Genomic DNA, 17729 nt, shown 5'->3' on the forward strand with positions numbered 1-17729 from the left:
AGACAGTGTCCTTAAACAACGGATGTCACTTTATTTAGTGCTTAAGTCCAGGTATAATTATAAAAATAAATGGGGAACAAATGAGGTTTGCTGATGAATATTTTTCTGATAATGTTTTACTCTTTACAATGATCATAACATTCCCGTAAGAGGGTACAAGCAATTAAGTTTGAAAAAAACATTTGTGCAAAATGTTATAAAAAAGAAAAGTATTTAGTTTTGTTTACAAATTTCATATCTTGTAATGGCAGACAAATTTTAGCAAACATTACAAATTTTGCTTACTTGACAATAAACTCTACTAAATTACTAGATTACTTATTGTAATGTTGAATACTAATTCTCTATTTTATCGTAAAAGCTTCATTTAACCGTTTTTAAAAGGTTTTTTGAATTAAAACCTAATATCTATGGTTGTCAAAACTTTTGAAAATCTCTTTGGGTTGTAACATAGTTATGATTATTGCTATTTTTTGTTGGCATTTTCTTTAATTTTTAAACTCGCTTATATTTAAGCAGAGTTGAGCATACCCCAAGAACCTACAGAAAAAGCGCAACAACAGCAAGCGACAGTTACAGCACCGAATGCGTTGTAATTGTCAGCTGAACGGACATGTAAGGAGGACCGAAGGAGGAGGAGGAACCATCCAGGCCCGGAACAATTGGCTCGGTGCTCAATTTGAGCCAGTGGCGCGTGTCGCAGAAGACGCAAATAAAGTCGTACGTCAGTCCGAAGGAGGGAGACCAGAAAAAATGTTGCAACAGACGTGCCGTGAAAGCCAAGGTGCAGCGACAAGTGGCCCCAAAAGCCTCAGCCGAATAATTGGCTTACGGAATCGGAAAGCATATGAAGGGCCGAGCAAATTTGGGCATTTGATTTGTTTGAGGGGATTATTAATTGCTGCCCAGGCAGAGGGATGCCTTCAAATCTGCTCAATTGTCCGACGGCCAGGTGAAGATGGGGCCTGGCAACTGCATGATGCGATATATTTCTGCCAAATCCCTGATGTATGCGCATTGAGACAACTTTGATTAGCCTGCCTGTGATTTATGCCGAAGCTCGTTAATTATGCTTGTTAGCCCGATGTGGATGTAGTCAATGGGAATTGGGTTTTGGGTTTGGCCACCGGCACTAAGGCCGAAAAAGAGATACCAGCAGGGTCACCTGTCGTTTGCCTAACGAGGTTCATAATTAGCAGCCCCTGAAATGCGATCTGCCCGTCGGTTCTTTGTTTGCCAGCTGACTTTCGGAGCGTGACAATTGACTGACCGAGGATTTATGGTGGGAAAAGCTGACCAAGGAGTCCCGGATGCCATGTAAATCCTCCCCCAAGTCGGCTAGTTCACAATGTTACAAAATAAATCGAGCGTTTAAATTGCTGGCAATCGCCTCTTAACTCGTCTCAGCCAAATTCAATTATTTCTGTCGCCCACTTCCACTTCCACCGGCACTAGTAATGTTATACATATAAAGTGGTTCGAAAAAGGGATCGAAGTAAAGGACCGAGTGGAAATTGCATTTAGGCAGACTGTGTCGCCAACTGTGCACGCATTTTATGCATTTTATTGGACTTGGAGGTAAAGGCGAAGGTAAAACCTTGGCAGTGCCTTTGCATCTGCAAATATAGGTATTAGATTAATGTTAGGACTGGGCCAGCGAAATGAAATGGAATAATTGAGAGGTTGGAGTGCGGTTTCGCAGCGCTATCGGAATTTGTAAAGCGGGTTTCAATGGTGGGTAATTGAAAAACCGAAAGGTTGGAAAAAATTACACTTACAGCGAAAGGTTTGATAGCCCAAACTATACATTCCCGCCTCCTTACAAATTTAAACCATGCTTTCGTATTCTTTTGTGCAAATTTGGATTTTTCGTTGTATGCAATTTGACGGAAGATGGACTCTCGGTCGAGAAAGCCATATTTTTTAACTAAAAAAACTTAGGGGCTCCTATAATTTATTTCCAATTTTTTAACGAGTTTAACATTCTTTTGTCAAACTGTACTATTTTTATAAATTTGTAAAAATCAGAGATCTGTCCAAAAAAAATTACAAAATGGTAGCGCCGAAGCCAATATTCTTTTATGAGTTTTTTAAGATTTTATTTGATTTTTTTATTTAAGTACAAGTATACTTATTCTATAGAACTTGCATAAGTCCTCTGATCCTGAGAAAAAATGTGTAGGCTAGAAGATTTGAACTTAAAGTCAAACCATTTTGGGCGTTAAAGCTGACAAAATTGCTGACATGTTTTTTGTCCAAAACGTTTCGTACTTTTGTCAACCGCCTTTGCCTTGAGACATGTTTAGTTTTCTCCTTGAACACCTTTGGCCCAAACGAGAGCTCTTGGCTTGAGACGCCTGCGATTTGCCAGGAATAAAAGGACAGACGCCAGGACGCGACCTCCCACCTGGATCAGCTGAAAGGACTGTAATGCATAATTGAAATCTCCGATTGCACCGACTGTTTCACCAGAGCTGCTTGCTTTTTCGGGCCATTGAAAAACGGCTACAATGTTTTTCAAATGACATCCACCGGAGGGCGAGGCGCATGCGCCGATTCGAGTGGAACCCATTGGGTCACCAGTACGTTTCCTCCAAAAGCGAGGTGCTGGCCCAAGTGAAGCCTCAGTGCGACGTCGGCTGGCTAACCAGACGCTTGGCTCCGATACTGGGGACCCTTCCGAATAAATATATCCCGATATCACGATTTTAACTGGCGACTGAACTAGCGTAACGGTCTTTTGAATAATTGAAGCAGTGCGTGCCGAACTCGATGCAAATTGATTGCTCATACGCCGCGTGGCCCGCACAAAGGAAAGGAAAATAGAAATTGTTGCATGCTCTCGGGCGACGCAATTGTTGATTGATATTTGTTGGTGCAGTGAGTGTGTGTCAGTGCGATTTGTGTGCGATTCCAATTCAAATGCTTTTTGATTAAAGCTCGCGCGTGAATAGTTTTCCATGCAATCGGAAAAATCTCTTTTGCCGCCCAAGTTCGCTAATTGCTCAATGGCGTTAGCATTGTTCTGGCTCTCCAGTTCGCAGGGGTAAGTTGTGGCGTACTCAGATACAGATTCTCCATATTTATGGTGTCAACAAGCAGGCGTTGATCCCCGAGAGCCCGCAAAAATAACAGAAAGTCAAGGACGATTTCGAACCGTTCTCACACGGTTTAATGCTCCTTGCTGTTGACTTTTTAAGGACCATCTTTATTGCCAGGCAACTGGCGGCTGCTATTTCTCTTTTCAGCTCTTCTGCGAAATCACTTAGCAATTTGTGGCCCCATTCGGGAATCCTTTTCAGCCACGCTTTTCCTTTCTGCGGCTGTCATTGTGCAGTCTGTTTAATTTCACAATTCATTTCATGTCAATCGAATTGTCTAAGGCTGTGGGCCAGATACTCGCCTCCTCTGAAAGAGGACTCCTCCGACAAGTGTCGGTATCTCGGAACCGCAAAAGGAAAGATAAGAATGCGGCAAGTTGGCTGTCACGACGCTTGAGTTTGATGTATTAACGGTTCCGGACTTCAGGCTTGGCTTGCAGCTGGAAATGGACCATAAAAATGCGAACGGCTCGCATTAAATTCGCCCATTCTGCGTCTGGTTTAGCTGGCGATAAACCTAATAGTAAACATTCCCCTTTGTTGACTCTATCTATTGGATTATGTTGTCTCCTACACAAAGCTTAAGAGCCTGGGGTTTGGGCGATGACATAGTTAGAGCTCTGTCCTCCAGCCTGAAGACCCACACCTCTGTCGGTGGATTGCAAAGCAAAACTGTCTAACCAAGTCTCCTTTAAAGTTTATTTGAAAGTTTTATAAAGCGTCTTGAGTTACCTACTTAAACCTACTTTGCCTAACTAAATCATTAAATTTTAATAATTTCTACTTAGCTTATTAAATAAAGTCCTTTTGTGGTAAGAGCTTGCTTTTAACTTGATTAAGTTGGGGATTTTTTGGGCATTTTCAGATAAGGACTTTAACTCAATAAGCTTCAAAAAGGTTTATTTCGGACGTGTGAACGTGATTTGTTTGCTCTTAAGCTGATTATTTCATCAATAAATACAAAAAAGGTGAATTCTTTTGGAAACAGAATTTAAATATTTGACTGAAGGTTTGATCTATTTACTCAAAGGTTAACTTTCGTGAATACAATTTCTAAATATTATTTTTTTGTTATTGTTATTTTTAAATTTAAAGTTTTTTTCAACATCAGTAACGAATTAAATTGATTGACTATATATAGAAAAAGCCAAAGTGAAGATTTTAAATTTCAACACAAGAAAATAGCATCAACAAATGAATAGGGATCTAAAGTCATTTAGTGAAATAACTGGTCTTGAATAAATAAAATATTAGGTATAAAATATTTTTTTTTATTATTTAAAAGGCACTCTTGCAGTGCCATTTAAGTCGCCGGAACAATTTGGTTGACAGGGCTGACGGGCAAACAGGAAAGTCGTGGCGAATCGTGTCAAATGGAGCGGACACCAGGGCGTATGCTTAATCGTTTTTCACACGGCCCAAACGACGGCAGCTGCTGCTGTCTGATGGCCGGGCCAAATGGAATATTCATATCTTGTGATAAACATACATCTAAACATAATCCATTGTGAAGTACTGAAAGTACTTCAAACAAGTTGCTTACCTAACAAAAAGCGCCAAGGATGGAGGATAACTGCTCGCGTCCTGATTTCTGCCTTAGGAAGTTCGCGGCGCAACGCCTACTTTTTTTGTGGCGGCTTTTGGCCGGCTTTACTTTTGCTGACTGCTATTTTATGGTGGCCATTAAAGGAAATTGAATATAATTTTGTTTGCTAAGCTCTTCCATAAACTCCCAAGGGCCAAGTGGCTTGAGCTCTTGGTGTTGCCGTATGATTTCCCCCACCACCCGAAATTTTTCATATTTTATCAGGTTCAGGGGGCAGAAAAAGGTCTAATGGAACGTTGGCCATGGATTTTGGTTGCAACCGGGGCTTTGGCCGCTGGCCAGCGGTTAAATGTGATTGAGAAATTGCACAAGAAGTGGCAGATTTCGCAGCTTAAATTCTGGTCTGCCCTTTGACCTCCGAGATGACGAATGAAGCACCCGTTCGTGAGCCTTGTGCTTTTCCTGGACAAATATCTTGGCAATCTGACAGCCAGCCTATTCAGATTTGTTTGCTGGCCCGGATCCAGTCAATATTGTGGCCATTTGGACAGTCTGAGCCACAGTCCGGAGCCACAGCTCTTAACTTTTAGCATCTTGGACCGCTTGCTTACCGATTTCATTATTTATTCAAGCTCGTAGAGGCAACCTGCATATTGGCACTTCGCTCCGAATTTCGGGGAGGGAAATCACAAATAATAAATTGTTTCTGCGGTTGTTTCGCCCATTTCTCCCATTTCTGCCCTTTGCTTCGCCTTCACTTTGCCTGTTTGCTTTGTCTTCGTCCCCAGTTTGCTGTTTGTTCTTGCTGTTTGCTTATCTTTGGGGCTTTCCCATGGATTTGCAATCGGACGGAAAAACATTGTTTTCATTTAATTTAAATGTTTTCGTATCATCACTGCAAAACCCTTGGAAAATCATTTGTTACGTTATTTTGTCGGGCATTTGCCTTTGACTTTTTTTACGTATTGATGGATTTAAATGATGAATGATAATGGTGGCAGCAGCAGAAGGAAAAACGCACGAGAAACGGAGTGCTTTCAACTTTTGAAAAAACTACAAACATTTATGTTTGTTTTTTTATTTTTATTGATCTATTTGCTTTCTTTATTTCCATAAAATGTCAAATGGGAAGATCTTGCTTTCAAAATTAGTCATTCTTTAAAATTGATTTACTTATTCATTTAAAATAGAGGTTATTCAGAATGGAGTTGACCCAATATCGAGTGAGTGGTTTCCGCACACTTTTCGGTGCTGTCAAGATGTCTTTTTTGACAGGGCCTAAGTAAATGATTTACCTGATTCACCAGGTGACAGAGTATATATGTATCTACATTGCTCTGTGACACCGTCATCAATCAATTTCGCAGATAATTCACAAAAACATCATTGTAATTCGATGCAAAAAGCCATTTCCTTGCTGTTGTCATTGCTTAAATAAATAAATTCCTTTCTACTCCAGCGGGGCGAGAGCCAAAAAAAACGGCTCCCATAATTAAGACAAAACCGAGCTTAAATTGACATTTCCACGAGAACGAACCGTGAAAAAAGAGGGCAAATAAAATGGGGAAAACATTTTATTTCTTTCCTCCCTCGCCAGATGATAAATTGAGTGATGACGGAAAAAATGTCGCTGCTGAAAGCGAGGGACGTTCACCTGGACTCCACTGTCATTGCGTTCCCCCAAGCGGGGCCATTGTAATTTTGATGGTAGCAGGAAGCGGCGACATAAACTACGCAAGGTCAGCAGGACGTTACGCATACGACATGGTGAGCTGCTCTTAGGCTGCTGCGGTTAAATCTAATAAACATTTCCGTCCTCGTGCACGCATGAATGTTAATGCGGATGCGGCCCAACTTTTCGACTCGAGACGGCAGTTTTCAGCTAGGGTTTAATGTACTAGAAATTATGCCCGAGTCCCCGGGAGGAGCTTAAAACCAAGACATGGTTACGGGTGGTTACTGACAGCCAGCCTGCCGTTTCCCGGAATTAACGTCCTCGGGCAGTGCCAAGATTTGTAGGCAACTTTATTTGCCGAAAGATAAATCCACTTGACTCGCAAGTTGGCCCATTTAGATGGTAAGATTTGATGCATGTGCCAAACTTTTAATAGTGGAGCATTTGAAAGGGGTTGCGAAAGTGCCGGCGGGCATTTGCTGGATTTCTCAGGAATTAAATTAGCCAAAAGTAGTGAAATGCCAAAAAGTAATTTGATTTCCGACTCCTAATTAACGAGCAGAGTTTAAAGTACTCTCTGTTGATTCGGCCGAGCTGTTGTGCCAACTACACGTGTTAAACAAGTCCATGAAGTTCGTCACAAACTTTGGTCCCTTTTCTCTCCTCCTGCCAGCTGCCATCTGTGGCTTTGCCTTTTTCCCGTGGACCAGCCGCTGTCGTTGTCGCTGCGTTGACGACATCCGGCGACATTTCTTTTCACTGCTCCAGACCGCTCTTCATTTCACAGGCATTTCAGCCCTCGTCTCTGTCGCCTCTGTCGCATCTGATTCCTGACTGTGGACACGGGCACTGTGGGCGCACGGTCATTAAAAGCAAATATGTCCTGGGGAAATATGTTGGTTTTCTTAAAAAAATATTTATAATTGCGTGGGAAATCGGTTTTAATCAAAGGCTGGGTCGAAGCATGGCCAAAATCAGTTAAATATGTCACGTAATCTTAATTGTTTGTACTTCAATAAGAAGAGTAAGTCAAGATACAGCTTAAAAAATACCGATATTTTCGATATTTTGACATTAAAAATTTGAGGGGAAACACAAATCAAATATCGATAAATAGTAAAAAATATTAGACAGTTTACATATTCTCTGTTGAGCTATAAATATTCTGCACATTGGGAGATAAAATAAATATTTAGAAATTTATTCTAAGCATAACGACATTCCATCGCTGCATTTAATTTATTAAATCGTCTAAGAAAAAGGTATTTCGTTTTAATTGTGCCAAAGGTGGTTGCCATGGCCACGGAGCATTCCCGAAACTTGGCAAATGAGTTGGCATTTTAATGGTCTGTCCATGTGGCTGGAACCCGGATTCTATAGCCGGGATGCCCGTGCAGCCGGAGTTTGTGTCCCGTGGCGTGCCAGTTGGTGGCACATTTTGACCCATGGTGCAGCCCGGGATGACAGCCAGCCATTGTGATGTCGGTTTTTGCACTGGCATGGCCCTGCTCGTTCCCCTCCTCCCCTTTCCCGACTGCGTTTGCCTAATGTCTGTTTGGTTTCTTGGCACGACATGCCTGGCGACTTGTGATGAAAAACTTATCATAAAACTTTGGCAAAACTGCAAAGTTGTCAAGGTTTTTGTCATTCTGTCCGCCTGTCTCTCCATTCTCTGGGCTGCTTTTGAGCTTGTGGCTTGCTGAAATAATTATAAATAACTTAAAAGCAGGAAAGCGGCAAAGAGCCGGCAAAAACCGAAAACCAATAAACAAATCCCATTCAGAGAGTTCTCCGCCCCACAAAGTATGCTATGTTAGAGCACGCGATTCTCGTATTTAACTTATATGCTTTAATTGGCACTATAAACAGCTAATAAAATCGAAGGCACTCCACGTCAAATGGCCAATCGATAGCTGAAGAGCGGCCACTTCAAGCGAACAATAAAAATGCTCGAGCCAGGACATGAAAGTATCCGTACATATCTATACATTGTCTGCCGAATGATTTGTTTGCCTTCTTTGCCGGGGCTCCTGCCATTGACAGACTGTCATAAATATGAAACACACAATATGGCAAGCCAAAAACTACAGATTCGCGTATATGTATGTAAAAGTACACACACCGAAAAAACACGCCGAGATCAAATCGATATGTGCATGGTGAATTTCTCGTGTTTATACGCTTATCGATTTAACCATTGAATACTAGTAAAACGGATATTAAATAATATCATTTTGCCGAATTCTCTTTCTTAGAGATTCTCTGACTTCAAAAAAGAGAGGAAGAAGCAAATAGGTGACTTAAATTACAAAAGCTAGAGCGAGAAGAGAAAAATGCTTTAATTCGAAATAGAACAAGATTGTGCTTAAAAATCATTAAAAACTCGATAGAGCCCACATGGAACATGTTGTTTACAATTCGAGCATATCGAAATGAGATGCCGCATATCAAGTCAAAATTGATACCAAAATCAAAATGATCATCGTTTCATATCAAGTTTTTTTTTGGGTGTTCTGATACCCAGATACAAACGGCATGTTTGTGTGCATGTAGTTGACATCCTGGCTTCGAATCGTCGGCCATCGACATAACAAACTGCTCAGGTGCACGAGTCCTTCGTGTCCTTCGCCAAGGCAACGTTTGATGGAATGCCTGTCTACGGTCTGTTTTTCCGCCCGTAACTTTGCCGCTCCACTCGAGCGCGACAAATGGCTGCAACTTGTTGTCGCCAAAAATTTAATTAATTAGATTTCATTGAACGCAATGTATTCTTGTTATAGACTGATTTCAATTAATAGCAGTCCCGTTTTCAATTCATTTCATTACTAATTAAAAACGTATTAGTATTGATAACGTCGAAAAAACTGCAGTTTTCAAGTTTAACTTTTTATACTCACATATAAATTTGTTATTATGTTTCGGTTAATTTATTTAATTGAATATATAGGTAGTCAGCTATTAATTTATACATACATATATGTAAATTTTATTGGAAGTAATTTAATAAATTTATTTAATTGAATATATAGGTAGTCAGCTATTAATTTATACATACATATATGTAAATTTTATTGGAAGTAATTTATTATCACTCTGGTATGCAAAAGTTTTTATAAAATTAAATAACCTTTTAAAAATATAAATCAATTAAAACCATTGTTTTAAGATGATGACATATTAATTGAAATTAAGATTACCTTTTTATAACGAAACTTTTTCATTTAAAATGTAAGCAATAAAAAGTACTAGTAAATTCCCAGCAATTGCAAAGGGATTAAGGTTAACATAATCTGTCTAAACAGGACATTTGGGTCGGTATTCTTACGTTGAATACAAATTCAGGACATTCGGTAGCCACTTGTGGCCTATAAAGTTTGGCAGTACATTTTTACAACAACGAGACATGCATCCCCTGACAGGTCCGACACTTCGGCGGAAGGAACCCAAAGGTGCAAAACAAATCCAGCTAAATGCCATTCAAAGTAAATCACTGGCAATCTGTTCGGAGGGCCGAAGAATGTGGTCTAATTTATTTAAATAATTTAAATTTTCGGGCCGGCAAAATAAACAAAGGGAAATAATGGCAGCTGTGTCTAGTCAAGTCATTGCCTCGAGATAAGAGCAGGTCGCGGGGTTGGCAGACAAAGCGTTCTTGGCCAACAAAAGGCCAAAAGTTAATGTGTGCCTAAGTAGCAGTCTACCCGCTGTTGGCCCATTAAATCGCAGCCATTTTGGGCCGTTCCGCTTCCGACAAGTGGCGACTGCCGTCCTCCGCCGGATCCTATCTGTCGCCTCCCGAAAACACGAGAATCCACAAGCCCGAGCCTTTGTCTGCGGCCAGTGCGTTGATTACTTTGGGGAAATGTGCGTGAAAGCCGAACGCCTGTACCAGCGTACCTGGGCTGTCATTTTCTGTTTGCCGTCTGCCGCTCAACTTCAGTCGGCTGATTTATTCGCCCACCTTTTGGGCTTCCGCCGCCCTTGTTGTGATTTCGCCCATACTCGTACAATGAACTGCTTGGCTATGATTTTGCGTTGTTATTACGTGGCCATAAATCATCGCATCCCTGCAATAACAAACGTAAATTATAATAAAGCCAAATATTTGCTTTCCATCCGGCTTTGATAGGGGTTTTAGCTCACCGAAAATGCCTAGCAGGGGCCTTGAGACATTTAAAGCACTTTAACTGGCTCATTCATAATGTATCCGCTTTAAAACCAACCGGAATAAGAGCGGCTCAGACTTTTATTGCTAATGGATATTGACCAGCCTCTCATTCATAATTAAAATCAAGTGATTGCGTTGGCAAAATTCTTCAGTGGATTTTTACAAACTGGAGCTCACGCCATAATATCAGTTTTAATTATCCTTAAATGCAGAGCTCATCGAGATATGTAACTTAGGTATTCATGAACTGTGTTTAATTGATTTTCATGCACCCACTCATTCATCAAAAATAAACACTTTTATTGGTGGCTGTCTCAACAAGAATATTTTAAAAAGCAATTCACTGTCCCCTTTGTGTAAAATCACTGGCTCACACACAAATTAATTCCATTTACATTCAATAACGGTCGCTGTGGCATCGGATCGATGGAACGCAACCATTCTGGCTATATAAATTTCCATTACGCATACGAACCGTTGACGCGGCCATAATGTCTCATTATGTTTGACTTGTGCAGGAAAACAATGAAATTAAGTTGAATGAACAGTTGGACGGACTCTCGGCCAACCACTTGAGCGAAGAGCACAGCGCACTGCGTTTGTCCGTGTGCGAATGTTCAAGTTTGGCCATTAAAAACGCATTAACATGGCACAATGGCTTGACAAATAACTCGAAATGCATTGGCTTTCCGTTCGGCGTTGCGCATACGCCGTGTGTTCGTGACAGCGTAAGTGAGAGGCTCTTTATGCCGCTTAAATGCGTTTTATCAGTGCAATTACGTACGCCCAGCCGCCAACAGGACAAAGCGCCCACTGTCCCAGTCGGCAGACGTCTTCATTAAGGTGACAGCCGTAGGTATTCTACAGTACGATCCTCCGCTTGATTTATTACTTCCATTTACTAATTTATAAGACTACATCCCACAGCAGGCAGTCAGAGCTCTGCAGAGGGTTGGAATCCCCTTGTTTGCTCTCTACAAATTACTTTAATACTTTGCGCCCGATGTTACGCGGAAGTGTTTTACAGCACACACATAAGCGTAAGCCCACACGCTCCGAGACACAATTCGTGGAACTTTTTCTTTCAATCATAAAATCAGAACTTTCCACCCTTTATGGCATAATCAGTGCGAGTATGCGAGCACACACGAGGGTTGCGAAAAGGGGGGCAAAATGGGTGGAGCCATGCCGCGGGCTGCAATTGTCTTGTCTTTTATAGTTGCTCCAGTTGGTAGCACTCACTAGAGATGCCGAGGCGACACAAAAAAGTACTTTTGAGATACAGGAAGCTCGGTAAAAAGTTTACAATTTGGCATAAAATCGATAATGAACTAGGTTTACGTCTTTCTCTCTATAATTCAAATGGATTTGGGTTTAAAAGCTCTACTTGCTTTTAAATAATTTAGTTTCTAGTTAATAAATATAAATAAAATGGCTAGCTTCTCTGAACTTTAGGGTTTTTTACAAATTCATTTACGACATATCTGATGGTATGGCACATGTAGGTCTTACGATCGCCCCGAGGGCAACTCCAACTGCCATTTAATTCAGCACTTAAGCCCGGGGCAGGGACTGATTTTTATTAAAAAAGGGTTCTGCTGTAGTCGCAGCAGATCCCGTGACCTCGTAAAGCGACTGAGTCGGCGGCATTAGATGGTATATAGTTTTATTGCTAATTCAATGCTAACCAAAGATATTGTCATAGATTTTGTGCCAGATACTGCTGCGCAGGAAGAGGGCGTTGGCGCGGCCCTCCTGCACGTAAAGTTGGTACCGCTTGAGGGTCTGCGGGTCGGCGGGTCCCCAGTTGGGCAGTGGCTCAAAGGCCTTGCGGATGCGGGCCCAGAGACCCAAGTGCGAGGGCTGCCTTCGCACGGCGGGAATAGCCCAGAAGAGCACCTGGCCCACGCCTAAGGCACTGAGGCACCAGCCGAAAACTGTAAGAAAGGGATTCCGTTAGCCAGGACATTCGAGGGGTGGGGCTAATCCCCCTGCTCACCATAAACACCCGACTGGTAGGTGTACTCCTTGTACTTGAGCGGCTCGTACAGCACCAGAGTGTAGATGAGAATGGTGAGCATCATCAGCGGCGTGATGACCGCCCAGCAGATGCGGTAGTAGAGCGAGGTCTTGATGCCAATCATGAACTCCACGTCCCGGCAGAGGCGCTTCACCCCGTAGATCCAGGCAATGGCCACCAGCTCGAAGATGGCCAGCACCAGGGCCACGAAGGTGGCGCCAAAGAAGTCCAGCAGGTTGAGAACGAACTGCCCGCCGGGCGTGAGGTACAGGAGGCCCAGGGAGTAGCCCACAATGGCTATGCCCACCACTATCGTCCAGTTCTTGAGGTGGCCGAACTGGTCCTTGATCACGGTGGACAGGCACGAGGCCATGCCCACATTGCTGCCGATGCCCAGGACGAAGAGCATGAGGAAGAAGAGCACGGAGAAGAGCTGCGGCAGCACCTTGAACTTGGCAATGGCATCGGGGTAGGAGATGAAGGCCAGGCCCGGGCCTCCGTTGACCACGCTCGAGATGTCGCTGGTGTTGTTCTCGTAGGCCAGGTTGCCCAGAATCCCGAAGATAATCACGCCCGACAGCAGGGAAGTGAAGGTGTCCAGCGTGGTGACGATGTTGGCATCCCTGGGGAGCAGCCACTGGGGTAAGTAACCCAAGATTGGACAGGACACCGAACAACTCACCTGTAGATGTTGTGGCCGAAGCGGTTATAAGAGGCATACATGATGATGTTGCCGAAGCAGATGGCCAGCGAGAAGAACACCTGGGTGACGGCCGCGTACCAGACCTGCGGCTCCAGGAGCTTGTGCCACTGCGGCCGCAGGAAGTACAGGACCCCGTCGAAGGCGCCGGGCAAACTGAGGGCCCGCACCAGGAGGATGAGCATGACCACGTAGGGGAAGAGGGCCAGGAAGTAGGAGGCCTTGCCGGAACTCTTCACCCCCTTGAACATGATCCCGGCTATGATGACCCAGGCCACGGCCAGTGCCACCGAAAGGCTCCAGCTGGGATACCCGATGCCGTCGTCGATGCTCGCTTTCTCGCGCAGAACGATGTTCCTGGACGGTGGAAGTAGAAGCAAACATGAATGCCACATCCTGGACACCTGCTGGCTGCCCACTCACGTGAAATAGAATTCCGCCGAGGTGGTGCGCACACCTGTGTTGGCCAAACTTGTGGCGCCGCTGGCGGCCTCCTGCGGTCCCGAGTCCAGGCATTCCGGGCCCCACTCCGCCCGACAGTAGCTCCACGGCAACGTCGGGTAAAAGGAGTCCACGAAGTAGCGCAGCGTCAGGGCCATTAATGTGGCGTAGTAGGTGGTCACGATGCCCGTGGCCAACACCTGGCCATAGCCAATGCCTGGGGCGAAATGAGATAAGAGTTAGCCTCTGATTTATTACGCCATTTATAACTCGCATCTCGAATCGGTGAGACCCCACAAGCCTCGAACTTATTGATTGATCTTCGATTAACTAAGTCAAGCTTTAGAAGTAACTGCGATTCGTATCAATTTAAAAAACACATGAAATTTTAGATAATTTAGGAGTATTTCTTTTTAACCTAAAATGCGATAAAGAGATAACCGGGCGGGTGAGAAAAAACTGATCTCCTTAAATCTTTCTTTGAAGTAACACAATTGAAAGTAATATGAACAGAAAGCTACCATAAAATATTGAAGACCCCACCAACAAAGTTACCATCTTGTATACCCTTCGAAAATTAAACAAGAGAGAGCGCTATAGTCGGGTTGGTGTCCCGACTATCTAATACCGTCACTCAGCTAAAGGGAGTGCGAGGGAGATGGATATATAACATTTTATTGATTGCGCATAACTTTTTAATGAATGGTCCGATTTTAAAAAATGTCTTCTACATTTCCATAGGTATTAATATACACAACAAAATTGCATTTATACTTCTCGAAAATCTTTAGGTGTGGCCGCCAGACACATTTTAAAATCGTTAGTGGGAGATTTTGGGCGTTAGAGGGGGCGTGGCGTTCGGCTGAAATAAACTTGCGCTGCGTAGGAAGCCCAATAATATGTGTGGTAAATCTCAACCTTCTAGCTTCTGCGTTCATACGGACAGACAGACAGACGGACATGGCTAGATCGACTCGGCTAGTGACCCTGATCAAGAATATATATACTTTATAGGGTCGGAAACGCTTCCTTCTCCCTTCTCCAATATACCCTTTTACTCTACGAGTAACGGGTATAAAAATGTAACAGTAGCTAGAAGAACCACAAATGGTGTTTAACTCGATTCAATAAAATATTTCAGATTGTGAAATTCAGCCTGCAAGGCCTGTACAAAACCCTAAAAATTTTTAGCAGTGTTATTATCTCTACTCTTTGGAATGTTATTTTAAAGCTTGTAAATTTCTCCAAAATATATTTTTTATTTTTTTATGCTTTATTTATGATTTTTTCTTCTTTATCCCTTAAAAATTTCGCGAGCACATTCGAAAATTGTTATTCAAAGGGAATACGATTTTGAAGCTTCCATTGAGAAACATTTTTAATAAAACAACGTGCAATTCATGTTAAATGCCTATTTTCCCATACTCCGCAGAACAATTCGGTGCAACAATAAATTCTTAAATTTTTTTTGTTAAAGTGCAAGCACACACTTACCTCTCATGATGGGCGAGAAGTCGTAGACCTTGACACTTCCGCGACTGGAGAACTGGCCGAGCAGCATTTCCAGGTAGTACACGGGTTTGCCCACCAGAACCAGGACGATCAGGTAGGGGATAACGAAGGCTCCACCGCCATTCTCCAGGGCGGTGAAGGGAAATCGCCAGACGTTGCCGAGACCCACACTGAGTGCGATGCAGGACATGAGGAACTCGATGTCGTTGTTCCAACTGGCCCGCTGTTTTTCCGGCTGACCCTCCTCCACTGCGGGCTGGTTGTCTCCGGATCCTGGCGCTGCTCCTGATCCTGCCGAGGACAAGGGAACCGCCTTCTTGCCATTCGAACTAGTCTCATTGGGCTTGTAAGCCCCCGGTATCGATACGCTTGAGGCATTCAGTGAGCCCACAAACGCCTGGTTCATGTACCCATTGTTGTTGTTATTATTGTTGTTGTTGTTCATTGCGGTCTCCATGTTGCAGCTGCAAATCAATCAGAAATGTGGTTACACCAACCTTCAACTTAAATCGCCGTAACTTAAGGTTACATTTAGTGGTGGTCAAGTTTTGAGGCACCAATTATGGACAGTGATCGCTTACCGGTCCAGTGGGGCAAAAGACAGAGACAAAGGCAAGAGTCACTGACCCACTGACTTAGACGATTACGCATTACATAACAATGGAGAGTGGTTGTTGCCACTGCCGCCTTGATGCAGCCAAAACTGCATCAAACTGGTAAGTGCAGCAGGCTAAAACGCTGGCAATTTGGCTGCCAGGCCTCAGGGCGAAACCAGTTTTCTGGCCTTTTCAGGGAAAGGTCTCCAAGCGTCTGGCTTTTTGCCGCGGGCCTTTTTGCCATTTGGGCACCATTCATAACAACACCTCGGGTTTCTCGTTTGATCATTCGTTTCCGATACGGCACAGCCACTTTCCTGATATCTCGAGTTTCAGATTGATTTATTGCCCCCTGGAGGCATTTCGCAGCCTCAAAACTTTCTCATAAATAATTCCCAAATTTAGTTACTTTATAAATAGAATTTCTCAACAAGGCGGCTAAATGCACTTTTTATAGGTGTGCAACATTGAAAGTGGAAATGATTGACCCACAAGTTGCACTATCCTCTTCCTGATTAAAAACCAGTTGACAAAGCAAGACATTGGCCTTGTTATCGTAGAAAACAAAAAACGGGTTAACAAGCTGTTACCGGCAGCTTTCATAACCGAATGATATGGATATTGTATGACTCACAGGGGAACATTATACTTTTGGAGGGATTGATGATTAAGATAAGATTTTGGAAACTCAGTTCTTCACTATTCTTTCTTTTATAAAGAAAACTCTTTTGGATCTCTTAAAATAGCTGGGTATCAACACATCGACCCTTTCGAATGGACAACGAGGTTTGTTTACTTTTTGGATGTCTCTAGATCGTGTCTTGCTGTTTTGAGTGTTGCGCATGCGCAGCTGCTTCACCGATTGTTCTCGCTGCAATAATGGAAAGTAAATTTGCACAATGCAACTTGCAACCTGGCTCGACTCGAAAATGTCAGAGGAACTTGCGAGGTGCAATTATTCGCCAGCTTGGCCCAAACAAAACAAAACAAAGCGTGAAGTACGCGCCACAAAACTCGATAGCACGTTCGCCGCCTTTTTTTGGGGGGTGGTGGTGGGGGGTTTTGCTGGTTTGGTGGTGCCATAAAGCCTGCCAGCGCCACACGTTCTAAATGAGTTTTTATTATTTTATATTGGCAAGAGTCAATTATTTAATTGCACCCGAGGCGCTTTCTCGGCGCTGACAGCTCTTTGTCTAAACGCTTTGACTGTTTCGCTTTGGCTTTAATTTATTGCATAAAAAAGTGTGACACACTGATATAATGTTGAATTGAATAACTAAATTATGGCGCCCAGATTCACTCTCGCAAAAGTATCTTTTTCGCTTACTTCCCCACTTATCTGGCGAATGGGGAACCATAAAGTTTGCAGACATGCAATAAGTATCTTTAGGGTGTCAATAAAGATAGAGTGAATGAAAGGGTTTCGCAACGAATTGAAAAAACCTCATCTGGAAGTAATTTCTTTCCCACTACTCAACAGGTTTTTTTAAAAACGTTTTCGGCTAAATTCACCAAATGTCAACGTCACGAGATCTGTGGATACTAGTTATATGGCCCGATCATATCTTGTTGATTGTAGGTTAAGCACGCGACTTTTATGATAGACTCAATAAACGCGCTTTTTATCTTAGGGATTCCTTAAGATCACACAAAAAAGTAGGTTTTGTATTTTATTACTTTCGCTCCACTTTCGGCCGGCTTTTATCTTTTGTTCAGGAATGTGTTCTCAGGTGTTCCGCCACTTTTATCATTTTCGGTTTTGTTTTCCTTTAAAGAATCACTCTCGCGGACACAAGTCTGTCTCTATTTATTAAAATTTGATTTTCTATCTATTTTGCAGTCACTCTGCGTTGGTGAACAATTGAATTCCGCTGAAGTATACAAGCGAACCGCTCACCGCGAACGCCAAAAGCTCACTGAGCAGCTCTTTTTGCCCAGAGGCGTCTCAGGCGTTCGCATACGGAATAAAA

The 17729-nt window shown here is 42.9% G+C and overlaps 1 protein-coding gene across 2 annotated transcripts; it reads right to left on the reverse strand.

The window, feature by feature from the left end:
* Positions 1–12139: 12139 nt before the first annotated feature.
* On the reverse strand, positions 12140–17567 carry LOC108067862 (sodium-dependent nutrient amino acid transporter 1). Of its 2 annotated transcripts, none has more exons than XM_017157124.3 (6): positions 17437–17567; positions 15146–15627; positions 13634–13868; positions 13193–13567; positions 12490–13133; positions 12140–12427 (listed from the first exon to the last, which is right to left on the reverse strand). In XM_017157124.3, exons 2-6 carry the CDS (start codon positions 15618–15620, stop codon positions 12174–12176), a joined length of 1983 nt encoding a protein of 660 aa, XP_017012613.2. In that variant the 5' UTR covers positions 15621–15627; positions 17437–17567; the 3' UTR covers positions 12140–12173. The 2 variants fall into 2 exon arrangements, with proteins under 2 accessions (XP_017012613.2, XP_017012614.2); XM_017157125.3 differs by lacking the exon at positions 17437–17567 and adding an exon at positions 15745–16160.
* Positions 17568–17729: the final 162 nt, after the last annotated feature.

Source organism: Drosophila takahashii, chromosome 2R (assembly GCF_030179915.1).
Source record: "Drosophila takahashii strain IR98-3 E-12201 chromosome 2R, DtakHiC1v2, whole genome shotgun sequence".
Taxonomy (NCBI): Eukaryota; Metazoa; Arthropoda; class Insecta; order Diptera; family Drosophilidae; genus Drosophila; species Drosophila takahashii.